At 41.4% G+C, this 18,181-nt stretch overlaps 1 protein-coding gene across 8 annotated transcripts in view; it reads right to left on the bottom strand.

The window, feature by feature from the left end:
- Positions 1 to 5,565: 5,565 nt before the first annotated feature.
- Positions 5,566 to 18,181, bottom strand: part of kcnc2 (potassium voltage-gated channel, Shaw-related subfamily, member 2) — a 69,245-nt gene continuing 56,629 nt past the window's right edge. The window contains exons 2-5 of one of the 8 annotated variants that reach the window (XM_061076041.1): positions 13,721 to 14,648; positions 13,583 to 13,609; positions 10,484 to 10,648; positions 6,609 to 6,754 (exon numbers count right to left, since the gene is read on the bottom strand). In XM_061076041.1, the coding sequence (XP_060932024.1) occupies positions 6,609 to 6,754; positions 10,484 to 10,648; positions 13,583 to 13,609; positions 13,721 to 14,648 (1,266 nt within the window). Of the gene's footprint in view, positions 5,628 to 6,608; positions 6,755 to 10,459; positions 10,649 to 13,582; positions 13,610 to 13,720; positions 14,649 to 18,181 lie in introns of those variants that run through there. The other 7 variants (XM_061076087.1, XM_061076067.1, XM_061076078.1 and 4 more) reach the window with 7 other exon arrangements.

The raw sequence follows: 18,181 nt of genomic DNA on the forward strand, positions 1-18,181 counted from the left end.
TTAATGTATCTGAAGAGAACATTCCCATAGCAGTGCCTCCCTCCATCCGCAGCTAAATAAAGGCTGACAAGTCAGAAGTATGGAGGAGGACACATCAGTATCCCACATACTTACAGCAGTGAAGTGGTGGACATGATGGCTGAAGGGCCGGCCTCCTGTGTGGACTCACTTCCTGCTGCAGTTGCAGATCCAGTACGCTCCTCGCCTCATGCCTGCTTTATTATTGTTTGTTTGTTGTTTGATTGTTATTATTGATATTATCTCTGTGTTGTCTCGCATGAGCTGACGCTGGCATCCAGAGCTCTCGTGTGTTCTCACCACTCAGCCCTTGGGTCGTCAATAAGGGGCTCCGTGTCAGCGCGTGAGTAATTTGGAGCGTCCCCGTGGCTTTATGAGTGCAGCACCTGGAACAAAGCCTGTAAACGGAGCCCCCACTCTACCGCCTGACTCACTGTGCCCTTGTCAACGACACCAGTCCCATTACCTGGCACTTATCAGGATTGAACCAGTGACAGCTTCAGGGCCCGGCAGCTTGTTCTCATTTCCTACGCCGTGTAGAATCACCGGTGTCAAGTCAGGTGTGACTTGACGGATCCTCACTCATTCAAGACAGTTTAATTACTTGAATTCTTTCTGGAAATTTAGTTTTTTCGATGTTGTGTCAATTTCTGTTTGTTACTTTGAGGAGTTTTATATAAAGGCAGATGTCCCGGTATATTATGGTACAATAAGATGTAAAAGGTCTTTTGAAAACATCTACCTATCTGTCAACTATTTCCACACACATCTGTCTATCTGTTTTTGCTCTAATGCTTTATGTCAAGCTGAGTTACAGAGCTTTTATTTTGAAAAATTGTGAACCTGGGTCTGAAAATTGTGTCGGATAAAAATAATATTATCGACACGCGCGAACAATAACATGAACAATAATAAAATATAATACATTTCTTCACTGCAGATAAACCAGGTAGGATGAACACAAAGATTTCTAACTTCACTCTCCAACATAGACTCTGATCAGTGGCTCCTGGCTGTTTCTTGGTCGAGGAACAAGTGAGGGTGACCATTTTGGCTGTAACTGCCCCAAAGCTTTGGAACAGTCACCATTCATAAACAAGAGCTCCCTGTCCGTCAACACATTTAAGACGAGACTATAGACTCTCATAGTCTTCCGTTCTTTTGAGTGTTTTTTTATCCACACTATTGCAATCATTTAATTTATTTATTTTCTCGTATTTCACATGGTGTCTTCTATTATTTGATGACTTTGCTCTGTTTTTTCATTGTACATTACTTTGTTTAACTTGACCTGACAACCTATCTAATCTCCTGAATCTATATTTACATTCACACAGCTGTAAGTTCAGTCTGGGTGAACTGTGAGTTACTATGTCACCAAGTGAGAACCAAAAAAGTCTCTGATGTAATATTCATGTCACGATTTGGTGTTTTGGATTTCAGCAGCTGGCACCGTATACCCTGCCCCCTCCCCAGGAGGTGGAGGGTGGGTGGAGAAGGCTGAGGGGGGGGGGGGGGGGTACTCCGGCTGTTTACATCTCTTTGGCACGTCTGAGGCTGTTTCCATGGCGATGGGAGTAAAGATAGCAGGGATGTCTCAGAGATGCAGTGCATGCCGAGAGGTGCTGATTGCTGGACGTGAGTTGAAGGATGAGCAAAGGCACACAGGAAGTGGGAGAAGCAGACCGCCGGTGTTCCAGGAACCGGAGGGAGGAATCAGCGCTGGACGCCGGACGGATGCAGCCACCGCTTTGTTTACCCTTTCACTCACAATGGGATGTGCCATGTTCCAGCTGTACCTGATGCTACTGGACTTATACTGGAGTAATAAAGTCAAGTTACAACATTACCTCACTGATAAATGAGATGCAGCACAATTTGTTGATTTCCATGTGCCACAAACACGATGTTCCAGCGTCTGGTTTGTTTGATGCTGCTGTGGGTAAGACACCATCCATAACTGTTTAACACACCGAGCACTTCTCTAAGTCAACACATTCAGATTGGCCTCCATGTGTCTTGTTTTCCCTGGAGGATGAGAAGGCAGAATCTTTCTAAAGAACAGCTTACAAATAAAAATACGGTCTGTAGGTTTTATATGAGTTTGTTTGCGTTGTCATATCTAATTATTTATTTAATTAATGGAGCAATTTCTTTAGGAACTAACTAATCAAACGGTGAAGAGAGATTTGTCTCTGTTTTCCCTAAAAATTTAAACTATTAACACATACGATCCATGACCATCCTGTCTGGGTTTAGGGGTTGTGGGAAGTTGGGTTCAATTTCCTTCCAAAGCCCTTTAAATTGATGAGATGAAATTTAAGATTATGTACTAAAATACGTTATTTTCTATGAACTATAGTTGTGTCTCAATTCATGGACGGCTCCTTCAGAGGCTTGTGTCACAGCAGCACCACTAGACTGTTCCATTTCAAAGGCACCTAAGTGCAAGGCTCCAACAGGTAGATACTTCCATGTCCCAGAATTCATTGTGCTTCGGGGACAAACGTTTTTAATGTGGCGATTTTCAAAGAGTCATCGTGTCCAGCTCTGTTGCTGGGCGACAGTATGAGCAGGAAAAGATGGTGAAACCAACCACAGAATTTATCTGTCTTATTTCTGTTCAGCTTTTGCGATTTACGCTGACCACAAAGACCACAACTCTTGTGTCTTGAGAAGCTGGAGATGATTTACTATAATCTGATATCTCTTTCTTTGCAGGGAGGTGCTAAAAGCTTGTCGACCGAACACAGACAGAAATGTTTTAAATCATCAGGACTTTGAAGGTGAAACCATATTTTCAGTTAGAGCTAAAACCCCAGTGAGGAAGAAAACAGGTGGAATGAAGCAAAGAGAGGAACAGCCAGTTAAAAGATAAATAGTTTATGTGAATCTCTCACATAGCATTTACCTTTATACACATCGTCTTGACTGTGATATACAGTATGTCTTTTCTTTTCTTTTTTTTTTTACAAGTTGACATAATGTTTTTTTTTTTCAGCATGCACTTTAGAATGCCAACAAAAGGCTCCACGAATACAGACTTCAAACTAGAATTTTCCTCACAATAAAACATACAAAACATGAACTGGGATCAAAAGCCTGACAGTTTGAGGACACGATGGAGAAGCACAGCATCCGACTACCATGACTTTCACAAGTAAGAGCAACAGTAAGACACAAAAATACATGTTCTGGATTTCAAAAAAATAAACACCTTTCTTTTTTTCAAGTCACGTTAGAGATACACAGAGAACGTAGGAACCCCTTTGTCAACTCAAAGAGTAAAGCAGCGTGTGTACTACACAAGGAGGATTGTGGGTACAGGGCGACGCTGCGAGTCGACGTACGGCCGGGCAGGTCACAACCAACGTGACACACAAGTTGTGCCACCTGCCTGTCGCTTCTCTCGGCTTTCAGAGAAGCATTCACACTCTGCTTTTCTCCCTCTGGGCGTAACAGGCTGCTGAAATCACAGTGTAGATCGGCGCTTTTTGTTTTTTATTTGGGTGCTTATTGCAAATCCGATCTGATTGTTTGGGTTCAGGGGATTGCTACAGTGCAGATGTAGCCATTCTAGAAGTCCCACTTTTAACTTGGGCGTCTTCTGCTTTGTGAGAACATCTGCAGCACTGATGCAGGGTATAGTTGCATGTTGAATGCAGGACGGGGGGGGCGGGGGGGGGGGGGCGGGGGGGGGGGACTTCTACAATGGTGACTGCATCACAGGGGGACTCTGTCTCATTCAGGTTTGTGCTGAAAAACTAACTGGAAGAGTGACGACATCACGTTCACTCACTGGTCTCTGCTGACCCGATCTTACCCTGGAGATTTAGGATGCACACACACACACACACATACACACATTAACACACAGCAAAGTAATTAACCTACTGAAAATTACCTTGGGAACCAAAAGCAAAGATGACCATGATGTCACATTTATTCAACTTAGCACGTTTGTCTCTCTATACTGTATATACTGAATGTAGGATTTCATATATGAATACACTCCATTTTCAGAACACAAAGTGCCTCAACTGATACATCTTAATACACTTATTGCGAGGAGGGATACCACAGCAAGAAAAGTGACTGACATTGAGTGTTCGTGGTGCAACTTGGCAACCAACAGCCTTGTTACCTGACTCACCATCAAGAGACAGATGTGTGGACGGAGCCGCGTGGCCCAGATGTGCTGTTCAGTTGTTTTTATTTACAGGAGAAGTATCTATGCAGTACGTCGTCCCTTTTAAGGACTTGTCCAGTTTGCTTTCCTTTTTCTCGAGTGTCTTTAAAGAGGAAAGCAGGAAAAGGTAAATGCTTTATCAAAGTCTTCATTTGCGTCCCTGCTCGCTGAGCCGTGAACCAGGCGGCCGTCAGTCTGTGCTTTTTACGTGCGTCCTCGTCCGTATTGTCCTGTGGCCCGATGGCTCCAAATGAGGTCCTCCCACTGCAATAGGTCCTCATACCGATGACAGTCTTATCCCACCGTCATTCAAATAGGAAATGAATTGTCTAAATAAAATATAAACACATCTCTAAATATCAGAAATGCATCATCTGTCTCTGTTGAGCATCATTTCAGTAGACCTTGCCATGCACACACTGGCTACTTTAAATATCTTCACAGAAATGAGAACATAGTACAAATCAACAGTGCTCTGTCAGTGAATATGCAGAATTATAAAAGCTCTATTGTGTATTGCCGTGGTTTAAAAATGGGGTGATTCAATAATTTGGTCGACAGACAAAAATAAATGTTCGCGAGAGCTGTTATTTTTAATTGTTAGACTTTTTGTTGAGCTACGTGTAAGATGCATCTAGCTGTGAGCCAGTTTCTAAGCAACCCTCTTCGACTGGTATAGACATACTGTAGGAATGGGTGAGGCTCATCGCTGCATGGGTATGTCTGCTTTCCCACACCTGTTGGTGCGCCGAGGCAATTTATGCCCGCCATGAAAAAAAGTCTCATCAATAATAAATGAGAAAGTCTTTCAGCAAAAGAAAAAAAGGCGGCTTCAGTTAAATGTGAGGTTTACTGACTCTGTTCCAAGGGACTTCAGGTTAGTCTTTTTGGTTTGGGGATTTGAGAGCAGCTTATAGCCCTTGGAGATGGCTGACAGGAAGTGAAACTGCAGAAAAAGGATCACTTGCTTAACAGATAACAGATCTAGTTTAGGGCTGTAAATAACTTCCAAGTGAATTTAGTAGCACATATTTCAAGATGTAACTTCACTCCTCAATAATGGATAAATTTGTTTTTACATTAATTATACTTATGTCTTCGTATTAATGTGGTAATGATCCACTGATGCTACAAGCAGTAGATACAATGGCACCATTAAGAGTGTGTGTTTGTTGTATATGCCAACCACATACAGGTGTTTCTCAGGATTATTGAATAACCCCAGTTTTTATCTCACACACAAAAACACAAATTATAATTCATGACCAAGAGAGTGAGAGGGTTCCGCACTGAATTCTGACCCCCCAACCGTTCAGAAGGTTACCTTTCCGCCATGGTGGCGCCTTCCCCCAAAGCCATTAAGATAGAACGCTGCTCTCTGCTTGTGTGAAACCAGTAAAGACAACCTCTTTGCAGTTATCTGTGAGTAAACAACCAGAAACAAAAAAAAGCTTTGGTGGCACTCAAAGAAAAGACAAGAACATACATTAGAGGGGGGAGAGGGTTAATCGGAAATAACAGTAAACAAGCAAGATCCCACATGCAGAGAGAAACGAACACTCGGCTGGAGTTTAGTGGTTTAGCTCCTCTGTGAATTGTTGGAGAAGCCAATGGCAAAATGAGACACAATGCAAGTTGAAAGTGCCCCAGAACCCCAGCACAAAAACAGAAAATAAAAAAATACTCCTTGATACATAAACATATATGAAGGAGTACTTCTCTTATAGCCTTAGTGTCTCCTCTGGTCCCTCTTCCCCTCGCTACACGGTTTGCAGACGATGGTTACAGGATGATCCATGCAAGAAACATGAGCAGGCCCAGCAGCAGGTGAAGAGCGACAAACTGGACGTGTGCTTGTGTGAGTCAAAACAGTCCTGAAAGACAAATTGTCCGTCCCGACAGCCAGCCCTCCGGTAGCAAAACAAAGACAAAGTCACAGTCGGATGAGGTTAAAATGAAATGACATCTCTCTTTCTTTTCTTCTTGGAAGCACGTCTTTTTCATGGTACCTAAATATAGCAACATCTAATATCCCTGATTATTAATGTCCTTTATTAAATGTTATGGCTGCTACTTCTGGAGCCACCAGTCAAGTTCTTTTATTGCAAGTCTGAAGTCTCAAAGTACAACGATATCTAAAAGGGAACTCCAAGTGACACAGGAGAACTGAGAAGTAACTTAAGGATTTTAGCTAAGCACATGTACCTTCAAGGACAAGGGGGGGAAGTGAAGAGTTGCTCAGGTTGCCCAAGCCACTAACAATAGTCTTAGCTACAAGGTTAAGCACTTATCCACAAGCCACAAGATCTAGAAGAGTTCAGATATAATACCAAAGGGAGGTGGTTTGTTAGGGGTTAGGACGTGGGGTGGTTTAGGCTGAAGAGCCCCGGGGCTGGAGGTCTCACAGGATGGAGGGGATAGGGGAGCGAGAGCGGCGCAGAGGGCAGGGCGATCCGTAGGGCGAGGTCACGGGAGACAACCTCAGGGTGTTACCAGCCATGCCAGTCATGCCCGCTATGTTGTTTAAACTCCGGGATTTCTCAGAGCCTTCAGGTGAGGGTGCGATAGAGAGGTGGTGGTGGTGGAGGTGGTTGTGGTTGTGCAGGAACAGGACATGAACACACACAGGCAGGCAGGCAACGATCCGAGTCCGAGCCAACCGAGTGAACCGAGACAGGAGACAGGAGTGAGACAGAGCAACAGTAACAAACTGTATGGTGAGTGCATGCACAGCACATTTCCTCACAGTGCCAGATAATCTTGGCTAAAACTCTTGCCAGAGCTGCTGAGGACGGTAAAAAAAAACCTAATTGGCTGAGTGTGTGGAGCCAAAGAACCACAGTTTCTCTGGTTTATGACGCACAGCACAGGAAACTGGAACTTGAAACCATCTCTGATCAGAAAAGATACATCAAGCCATCTTAAATATGTCGAACTAAGCTGTAAGCCGAGTATCGATATGTGAACTTATTGTAAGTAAAAGAGCTGGAAGTAAGAGTTATGACGGCTTTGCTGAAGTTTTAAGTCTCAAGAAATGTTTCTACTGGTAATGGGAAAGGAGTCACGATTAAAAACAAATACCCTTGCTAGTCTTGATGTAAAAGAGGTACAAGATAGCCTTACTATCCTACAACTATCTTAGGTATTTCAGTAAGCTAATGTGCTGATGTTCCAAAAATAATGAATGTAATGATGCTCCAACATTAAACTTTAAAATTACTTTCATTTTCGTCAGATTTCACAGATTTCTTTGTTAAGATTGAAGTTGCCACTTAGCTAACAATTATTGTATTTTCTGGCTCCACCCCATCACTCAACCAATCAGCTTTAACCCACACAGCAGCTCCGCCTCTCAGAGATACTATGCCATTTAAATTCAAGTCGGGCTGAGATAACGCTGCAAACATATTAGTAATCTATTCAGTGTTATTCTCACAGGGCTGGACAATAAAATAACACATTAGCAGTCATTCATTTCATGCATCATCATTAGTATTTTCTCATTTTGAATTTGTTTAGAATCCACAAATCCTAAATTGCAAAAAGATGATTGTACTAATTGTGCATTTACATTTACATACTCCAAATATATATTACAGCCATATTAAGTGTACACCTTCAGACTATCAACATTCACATAGTGGATCAAATATGTTTTGTGTTTGTATGTGTAATAATCCAGGTTGTTTGTCAATTTTTCTTTTCTTTATTCAAGGGTATGGTTTTTCGGTTCGAGACCAGGACTTATTGATTTCACAGTCAGATGTTGTAATTCTTTCGATTAAAAACCTGCGCTTATTATATCTATGGCTTCCACTCAGATATATGTTGCTTTTTGCTCCAGCTTCAGCTCTTCTCCTTGTGCTCACACTGCTTATGTGTGCGGGAGAAATGTCTGATAGAACACTATGCTCGCCACTATAAAACAGACTCTTCCCCATTTCTTTATTTGTTATAACTACACCTGGCATTACGTTGGTTGGGGAAACAAATCCAAGATCAGAGGAGAAATCCTAGGGATAATGTGCACACAGAAGCAGGACGACCATGAGGAGGAAAGCTGAAGCTGGAGTGCAGGAAATCTCAGCACAAGCTGGGTTTATCTGAGTGCGAGCACAGGGTTGAGTGAGGGCATTAACAATTCTCAACAAGAAATCAATAAGTCCTGCTTTCAAAACGAAAGACCACACTTTTGAATAAAGATTGAAAAAATAGAGGTGTAGCCTTTACATACTGATGATGATGATTGGAAAGTATTAATGCTTCAATTGTCTGTACAGAGTCACATTTTACAACAGCTCAAACTTTGAAAAATGCAGCATTTAAAACATGCTGGCGAATCCGTTGCAAAATAAACAAGCAAGCCAAAGCAGCCAGATCATTAATGGAGCATGCCAATCAACTGGTGTAAACACTGATGAGGAGCAGCTAATGGAAATGTGGCCTCATTACCATACTGCACACGGCACTCATTTGTTTCACCAGGAGAAAGGGTGTAAATCAAAATGTTTCTGAACCAGCCGAGCAGGCAGGACAAAGGACAGCCCTGGTCTGTGCCGACAGGTAGCAGCAACGAGGAAAGACCTGATGTTTAATGCATTATCGTCGGTGTGGCGGCAACTGAAGCCGCTGACTGGAGCAGCAGAGACCAAGGCACAGCTGTTTTGCTGCCTACGCTAAAAAAACAAGTCCAATGAGGGGCCCTGCTGTGAGAGATCACCAGATGTACAGCAGTTTAACCTGCTAGATTGAATCAATACCCATCAACAAGTTACCTTAATTTATTCTGCACTCCACTTTAGAATACGCCTCGATGAAGTAGCCGGGAGTTTTACTGAAATGGGAGCTGAAATTCAAATGAACAAAATCTTCAATTTACAAGTGGCCCTCTAATGGTGTAATGGTATTGATTTGCCTGCTGTAGAGTGAGTACAGCATCACTCTGAGGCTACAGAGCAGTAACATTAAGAGCACAACATTTAGTTAGCCTCCTGGAGAGGCAGTTAACTTCGGATGCAAGGCAATTAGCTGAGGCTTAACACTTACACATTATGGTGCAGATTAACACAACATTAATGCCACAAGATGCTGCAAATAAAATGGAGGATTGAATCTAACATACATGCTTTGGCTTCATGTTTTGTTTTTTTATTTCCTCACATGTGGAAAACCTGTTAAATCAGTTGCAGCATGAGCCCATTTCTACCCAATTTATACATTTTAATTCATGACCTCTTCCCATGGGACAGCAACGAGGCTTTCTGGATATTCAGCAGATATGAACTTCACGATGACCTTTAGCTTGGGTCAAAGTGTTTGGAAGCTCAAGTCCCACCTGAGCATGACATTTCCACTGATGGAACGGCCCACGACTGAAGGTGATAACAGATAATCTAAAGGTAGATTTCGAGGACATATTGTGTCACTGATATTTCTAATTGGAAACAATGTAAACTGTTAACCATAATGTAGTCAGGATTTATGGGTAGTAAACCCTTCAGGCAAAGTTTCAACCTAACCCAGATTTACTTCGAAGGCCAAGAGTTAACATTCTTATTATTCTCTTTCAGAACTGACACTCTTTCTGATGGTATAACATCTGCTCCAGTTGACTCCTTGAAGCTTAAAACCTCTCCATAAAATGTGAGTCTAATTATATTGAAGTATGCCTGATGTATAGCATCCATATTTGTTTGTTCTCAGGCACTTCTGTGTAATTAAGTGCCAAGCTGGAAATGTTGATGCTTTAAAAAAAGAAAAAGGTCTCTGCTGCTTCCCGCTCATAATTAAGACTTGGATGTTGATGGAAACTGTAGCTGCAAGTAGGAAACTGGAATTGGTGTTTGCTTGAGGCTGCTGAAAATACACTGTATAAACAATGAAGATAGATTGATTTTCAGCTCTTTGTAAAGCTCTGACTTCAGAACATAACTAAGCTTTCTACATTTGTCGGTGAAACATGTTTTCTATGTCTTTATTCTTTACGGCAAAAACCTAAAAAACTGATGCTGGTGGATCATCACCTTAGAGGCAGAGAGTGAGGATACCCAATTTATTTGGGAGCTATAGATGGGTGATGAATCTGGCAAAAGCCGGAAAAGTGAGGCACAAGGTCAGAAATGTATTCAAGTGTTTCCAGGTGTCAAGAAAACATGAATAAATTGTGGAGAAAGCAACAGTTCTGTGTCGGCTGCTTGGACACTGTTGTCATACATCTATTTACTTTTTAATATCTAAATGATATCGTAAAACAGTTACATTTCCCCATCCAGTTACCTGTTTTTCTCATACTTCCGTCTGAAGGGCAGGTGTAGTCACTAGCAGAGAGCAGGAAGCACGTTCCCCCGCCCCGATGGTCCTGTTCCCTGGTGCTCGACCTTCGCATGGGAACACTCTCCTCTGGAGACATGGTCAGGTCACTGCTGCAGTCTGCCGACAGAACTGTGAGGAAGGAAACACGATGGGTCACACAGAAAGTAGAACTTTTAAGTTTTAAGCTTTGAATTTGGGTTATTTCACGAGACAAAAAGGCCATGTTTCTCAACAGCAAGAAAAAACATACACCTACCACGCCATACAGCTTTAAAATATTTTTAGCTGAGTTACTAAATAAATAAATTCTATACTAGATAGGCTTGTATATCATTTTAATCATTTTATGCCCTTCTTCCTTCCAGTCTAGCTTTTAACCTAATACATTATAAAGTAGGTAACCTAGCTGTGGTATCAACAACTTTATTTGTCCTAAATATAGTATTTTACAATAAATTTCAGGTTAGCCTAACATTTATTTATTGAGTTTATGGGCAATATAAAGGGTATGTGACTTGACAACACGACTGTAATGAACTGTTTTGTTGATACAGTGTTATCCAAATTATTAGAAATTTGATTTCTTTTGTTAATTATTACTGAATGGTAAAATAAATACTATATAAGAATATGTGATATTAACACCACATTGTGCCAAACCAATGCTTATATGCACATGCAAAAGATTAAGGGTAACAAAAGGCTAATTAGTTGAATAATTGCCGCCATTAATACTTTAAATTAATTCTTATCACAAAATGTAATACTTAATTATTTTCAGATAACACATTTTTCTCCTTCCATTCTAACAGATCACATTTAATCTACCAACACTAGGCTGTTGCTTCTGGTAACAATAAGTGGGAAAGGCTCTTTACAGTGGTCTATGCACAGAGAGCATAAAGGAATAATGAAGTTTTGGGGTAGAGGGAGAACAGCAAATAACAAACATTCAACACCCTCCTACATTAAACACCTGCTCCAAATGTCACAGGCACCCCCAGTCAGCACAGCAGTGGTCAAAGGGCAGCCAGTGTTTGGAGCTCCAGTGGATGAGAGAGACACATTGTTTTCTTATGAGCAACGACACAGTTTTACAACAACAAAGTAGAATTACAGCGCAGCAGTTGTATGACTCCGCCAGTCAGACCTTTACCTTTTGACCACTGAAATCGAATCACTTCATCTTTGAGTCCAAATAATCAAAAGTTTAAGAAATTCTCTCAGGCAGTCTTGATGTATCACAATCAAGAGAGCAGAAACATGATTTTTGAGACAACCTTGACCTTTGACCACTGAAATCTAATCAGTTAATCAGTAAGTCCAAGTGAACTTGTTCTCCAAATTCTAAATAATTCCGTTGAGATGAAGCTGACCGGCTTCAGTGGAACTCCGGCAAATTAATAATTAATAAGAACAGGGTGCGAGACCTAAAACATCTCTCTGAAAAAACAGTATGAAAGTTGCCACAGTCACACAACGAGGCTAAATTTAAAGGCTTAGACATAATCCGCAGCTCAATGAAGGCTACAGGATTGGCATATTGTGTTGTTTTTGTTGAGTTTGGCTTTAGTTTGATTTTAAATTTCTAAAGACTACTCTCAGCATGTAAACTTTATGCCCAAGCATTCTGAATAATGGCATTACTGGCCTTTGATTCAAAATACAGTTTCACAATAACAAGTGTCCCTTATTATGATAGTGTTTTGGAACATGTCATGAATTACATCACTGTGACCCTTTTGTATGTTTTTGGATGACATTTGTTATTGACCTCGGCACCACTGGTAAATATGATTATTTTTTTAAACATGTGAGTATCTTGATCTTTTGAGGAGTGTAAATGACCCTTTTCTCAGGCTCTTCTTCTGTACAGTTGCTTTGCCTGTCAAGCTTTGCGCCTCATAAGGTACACGTGCAGGTTGCAGTGGTGACTGTGGATGATTTACAATCGCTTTGATGGATTTTAAAAGTGCAGGTTGACCGCAGCTTGTGATGTCCAATAATTTTGTGCAGATGAAAGTTGTAGGGATTCTATATGTATTTATAAGGCCTTGATGGCCACAGACATTACTTTGTGCTAAAAGACTGAAGATGAAACCGTTTGTACTCGATACTCAACTCCTCAATAGTTTTGATCCATGTAAAAAGTTTTTTTTGAAATGCTGTATTAAGTTACTTCAAGTATTATAAGGTGACTGAAATGTAGTTTCAATTTAATTTCAGCAAATGGTTGATTATTATCAGGAGACAATTACATAATGCAATATACTTAGTATAAAAATAAGAACCATAATTACTAATACAGTAATAATCAGACAATCATACCCATGCTTGAATTAATAAGATTCAGTGGTATGTCAAAGTTAATTTCTTTAAGATACTAAAGAAGGTAATCAAATCATAGGTTTAAAATGTGTCTTAAATGACTTATTTTGTCCCGTCATGTATGACTAAAATAAACACACAGTTTATGTAACATGGAACCATTCACTTTGCAATATGAGGTTATCTAACACTGACAGTAACCTTGCACACTGTGTAGGCTATTTCAAATGACCTCCAAGGAAATCACATAGGCCACTAGAAGCAGGTTGACTCTGTTTGTGTATTCAGTCGAGGCATGAATTATTCTATGCTTATTAAATGTAAGGTTCTGAGACCTAATAAACAAGTAGACTGCAAGGAGCCCAGAGTGTGCATCTACCCTCAGGAACGTCTGCACTAGAATTCAAAGAAAGCCAGTATATACAGAGGTCGACACTTATTTCCATCAATATCAGATGTGTCAGAGTAAATTACCGACATCGGCCCAGAGGGAAAAACAGCCGCCTACGGTCTTTACAGCAAACGCACAACGACTGGAAGATAAGCTTGGACACAACAACGGTGAATTCTTATCAGCATTGAGCTGTTTGACACAACCATCTCCTCATTGCCTTTTGTGTTACATTCCTTATCAGTGTGGCATCCTGGGATGAAGGCTGTTCGGAAACAGGACTTCTGTGAGGAAGCTGCGGTTGTACTTTGTCTCGTGACTGTGTCAAATGGCCAGCGCTCTACCTGAGATGAGTTCCCTTATGGATTCCCCTCGCTGTCACTTCATAAATAATGCCCTTCGGTGTTACATGAACTTTACCAAGGTGTGGTTGATCATAGTTTTCGGCCTAGCATGGCCTGTGTCTGTCCAAATGGTCTTACCTGAGGGTTCTAGTACCCTGGTCCCTTGGACGTGGCACAGGTCACCTTGAGTGCTGTTGCAGGTGGTGTTGAGATCAGCTTTGCAGTAGCTGGGGGACCCCCCCTGCACTGCCTGAGGGATGTGTTTCTTCCTCTTTTTGGGGAGCTTCTGCTTGGCCATGGCCAAAGAGTAGTACATCCCAAAGTTATTGACGATAACCGGCACAGGCATGGCTATCGTCAGCACGCCAGCCAAAGCACATAATGCCCCCACCACCATGCCTGACCAGGTCTCTGGATACATGTCGCCATATCCCAGTGTAGTCATAGTCACCACAGCCCACCAGAAGCCAATGGGGATGTTCTTGAACTTGGTGTGGTTGGCAGCAGTAGGGTCGTTGGGCCTGGCGCCGATTCGTTCGGCATAGTAAATCATGGTGGCAAAGATTAACACTCCCAATGCCAGGAAAATGATGAGCAGCAAGAATTCATTGGTGCTGGCACGTAAAGTGTGGCCCAACACCCTTAGCCCCACAAAATGACGTGTGAGCTTGAAGATACGCAGGATACGGACAAAGCGCACCACCCTGAGGAAACCCAACACATCCTTGGCGGCCTTTGAAGAAAGGCCACTCAGCCCTACCTCTAGGTAGAAAGGCAGGATAGCCACAAAGTCAATGATGTTGAGGACACTTTTAACAAACTCCAACTTGACCGGGCAGAATGTCACACGCACCAGGAACTCAATCGTGAACCAAAAGACGCAAACACCCTCCACATAGGTGAGCGCAGGATCCGTTTCAATCTCGTACTGAGGGCCCAAGTCCGGCCCACTGCTGTTCCGCATCAGATCCGTTTTGTTGATTATGGTGTTGAAAGCTTCATGCGTCTCCAGGCAGAACGTGGTGATGGAGACCAGGATGAAGAACAACGATGCAAAGGCAATAAACTGCAAGAGGAGAAAAGAGAAAAAGAATATTATGGATGATAACACTGCTGACATTTCAGGTTCTTGTCAAACATGGTTGTTCTTTTTAGATGGCATATACAGCACATTGGGTCATTTACTCTTGAGACGGAGAGTAAATTGAGACAAGTTTAATTAACTTGCATCAATTTGAATGGACTCCAGAGAGAGGAGCAATCTATTAGCAAGAGCAACAAATAAACACACAGTTCCATGTGATCCTGCTGGAAATGTGGCATGGGAATACAGGTGAAGTCAGATTTAATTCAGAATCGGTCTTGAGTAAAGAAAAAGTATATTTTGTGCATTTATGTTAAGTAAAATGTGTGTATCATTATGTCATATTCGATTGCTAAGGCGTTGCTTTGCTTATAATGTACGAGAACCATTTTCCAAATTTCTACTAATGATTCCTCATCACAGGTTGCACATTTTTGAACAGGTCAACAAATGGACATTTTCCCTCTTAAAGAAGTATAATTTAATTAACAAAAGATGTAAACATTATAAACAAAAAAAGAGGCAATTATGGGATTTTATTTAAAAATTCCATGTTGCATTCCAAATCCCTAGGCTATGAAACGAAAGCAGATACAGGTACAAAGTGATTTAACAATAAAGTAAAACACTGTGCAGTCAGTAATTCTGCAGTAATAAATGTTAATTTTAGTTTGTGCATGACAATTGGGATAACCATCGACTGATGAAGATCATTGGATGCTATTTAAAGCCCAAACAAGCAAAATGTTTTCTAAGGTCAAGAATTAACTTTCGTGTTCAACATGTTTTGGTTTACAAATTTGTGGCAAGGCAGTGGATCCTTATAAATCTTCCTGATGTACGTGCTAATGCACATCTGTGAGGTGGAGGAGGTTTTTGCCATAGAAATCAACATTTCCATCACCTTTAACACTTTCTGCAATAACTTATTTGTATCTCAGTTTAGAACAAAACACAGGTATTGCAAAGTTCAATTGGCTTAAAATGAAAGCCATCTTTTCTTGGTCGTTCCCCTGGTGTCTGGGCAACAGTGACCGCAGGCAAAGTCAGGCAGAGATAGGGACACCTAAATAGTCCTCTTGAGAGACATAATGTGGCTCCTTCATTCATATCTGCTTCCAACATAAAAAAAATACAAAGAATGACAGGCATTATATTGGCTTTATATATTCAGCAGTTTTAGGCAAGGTACACTTTCCAAAGGTACACATTGTGTTTATTCTATTCAGCCACACTGATTACATACTATACAAGCTGTGTCTCAATTGAGGGGCTGCATCCTTGGGAGACTGCAGTTAGAGACCCATTGCGACACAGTATAGCAGCTAAACTGTCCCATTTCGAAGGCTCTTTCGAATGCGGCCAACAAATCCCCAAGAAACAAAGGTTCCAACGGATGGATCCTTGTTGACCCAACCTATCCCAGGATACATTGCAGTTTGGTGACAACCTTTTTTAAAGAGATGTAAAGTCGCCGGCAGGTGATGAGACGTCCAATGCTAAAGTATCAAGCTTCAACTCAAGCGAATTGGTAAAGGTGCACATGTTAAAAAAACAAGGGACATCCAAATGTTCTCGTCGTGTCCAACTTCAGCTTTGTTGCCAGGCAACAACATTAAGGGCGGGACGAGCTGGTGACGCCAATCATGGATAGCCTCAGGATAACTTCAGTCTTAAGCTGACAAAATTAAAGCATCTGAATCTGTGTGGCAACTAGATTAAATGATGAGTCACGAGCACATTTTATTTTTTATCCAACAAATCTTGTTTTGTTTTGGTCATCGTCTGCAAAGTGCATATCAAACCACCTGTCAGACGCAGAGCTGACATGCACATATTCCTCTTCTCTGGAAGAAGCTCAGGCTGAATTTGCCAACATCCTTGGCTTCTTTTTTTTTTTGAGAGGTAGACGGAGCTGATTTCCACACATGCAGCCTACTATGCTGTTTCTCTACCTTCCTCCCACAATCCCTCCACTGGTGCGCTCTGCCTACTGAGCTCTAAACAAGTCGTTTTACACCCTGCCTCGGTTTTAGATTGCATGACTCACACACTCAAAATATTGCCACTATTTGGGTCACCCTGCTTCTGAACCGTGTGCGTGCTTTCCTGCTCATCCTGCTCATTCAGTGACATTTATTAAAGCATGTTATCAAATGACACCTTTTAGTTTAATGAGGTTACCCGTCATCACGTAGCAGTTACTCAGCACCATCGATTTTCTACATTCAAGAACCACATATGGATCTTTTAGATTCGTTACATGTACAATACATGATAATCCAGAATACCTTTTCAGGCTTCTTGCACCACTGTAAGCCTTCTTATTCTCAAAATGGTAAACACTTCTACATTTGGCATTTGAGTTGTTTTATAAACACACTATTTATGAGGTCACTATACTGAAGTCACACTTGATCACTTGAGTGTCTGAGAGTTCTCAAGTCTCTAAAATTGCCTATTTAGAAATCATTTGTTTCTATCCAAAGCTGTGGCTGATCTAGGAATTTTCTAATTTAGGCGCTACACCTCCTGCATCAGAGGTGAGCATTTAAGTCATTCCTTGTATACAGCTAGCTCTACAGCTTTGACCAAAGACACACATCACTGAATACATTTCGAAAAGTGTTGCTTGTTCCAGAAAATTGTGTACTTCAAAAAAGCTTCGAACATGTTTAACAAACTAGCATATTTATTATTAGTATTAAGTGACTAGTTTATTTAAAAAAAGACTACTGACAGGACAGGGGTACTTTGGGGCCTGTAAGATTTCCGCCCTGTCTCTGGATTGGCCCCTGATGCCAAGTGCTTGTACCGGCACCTCTACTGGATCGTCTGTGCATTCTCTTGATTGAAAACATAAAAAAATTGGTCTCATCTGTCGTCATATTTGTGACCTCCCATTTATGTTTATGTTCAAAATGATTCTTGATGCACAGAAATCATTTCAACAATGGCGGTTACACACCCGAAGGTCTTTGGTAACTCCTATTTAATGTGAAAATCATACACCACCAAGAAAAAATACAAACGCACCTCAAAAAGTATGAGAGGTGTAATATTGTGGATAATTCCTTAAGAAACTGAAAACTCAAAATGCAGGAACTCTGCTCCTACTGCTCAATTCTGAATTTCTCTCCATCTCCCCCCTTCTGTGTCTTTATCTCCATTTCCCATTTGCTAGAACCAACAGCAGGACTACCCGAGCTGTTTCCTTTGGCTGCTCAGATACTGTGCCGACTAATGAATACTGCCGCCTCGTGCTGGGCTGGAATTTTGTGGCGCTCGCGTCTGCCGAGTGAGGATACACCATCTCCCCAGTGCACATGCCAGTGAATCATGTCACATTTAACCAGCCAGACACTGAAAGCCCATGTATTAACAGTACACTAACATGTAGGTGCACACACTGATACCCTTTTCTCATAAAAACACATAAACACACACACACTGTCATTTATGATAGACATACAAAATGCAAAGCTGCTACTCTACCATCTGATTACAACAGGCAC

Source organism: Limanda limanda, chromosome 1, assembly GCF_963576545.1.
Source record: "Limanda limanda chromosome 1, fLimLim1.1, whole genome shotgun sequence".
NCBI lineage: Eukaryota > Metazoa > Chordata > Actinopteri > Pleuronectiformes > Pleuronectidae > Limanda > Limanda limanda.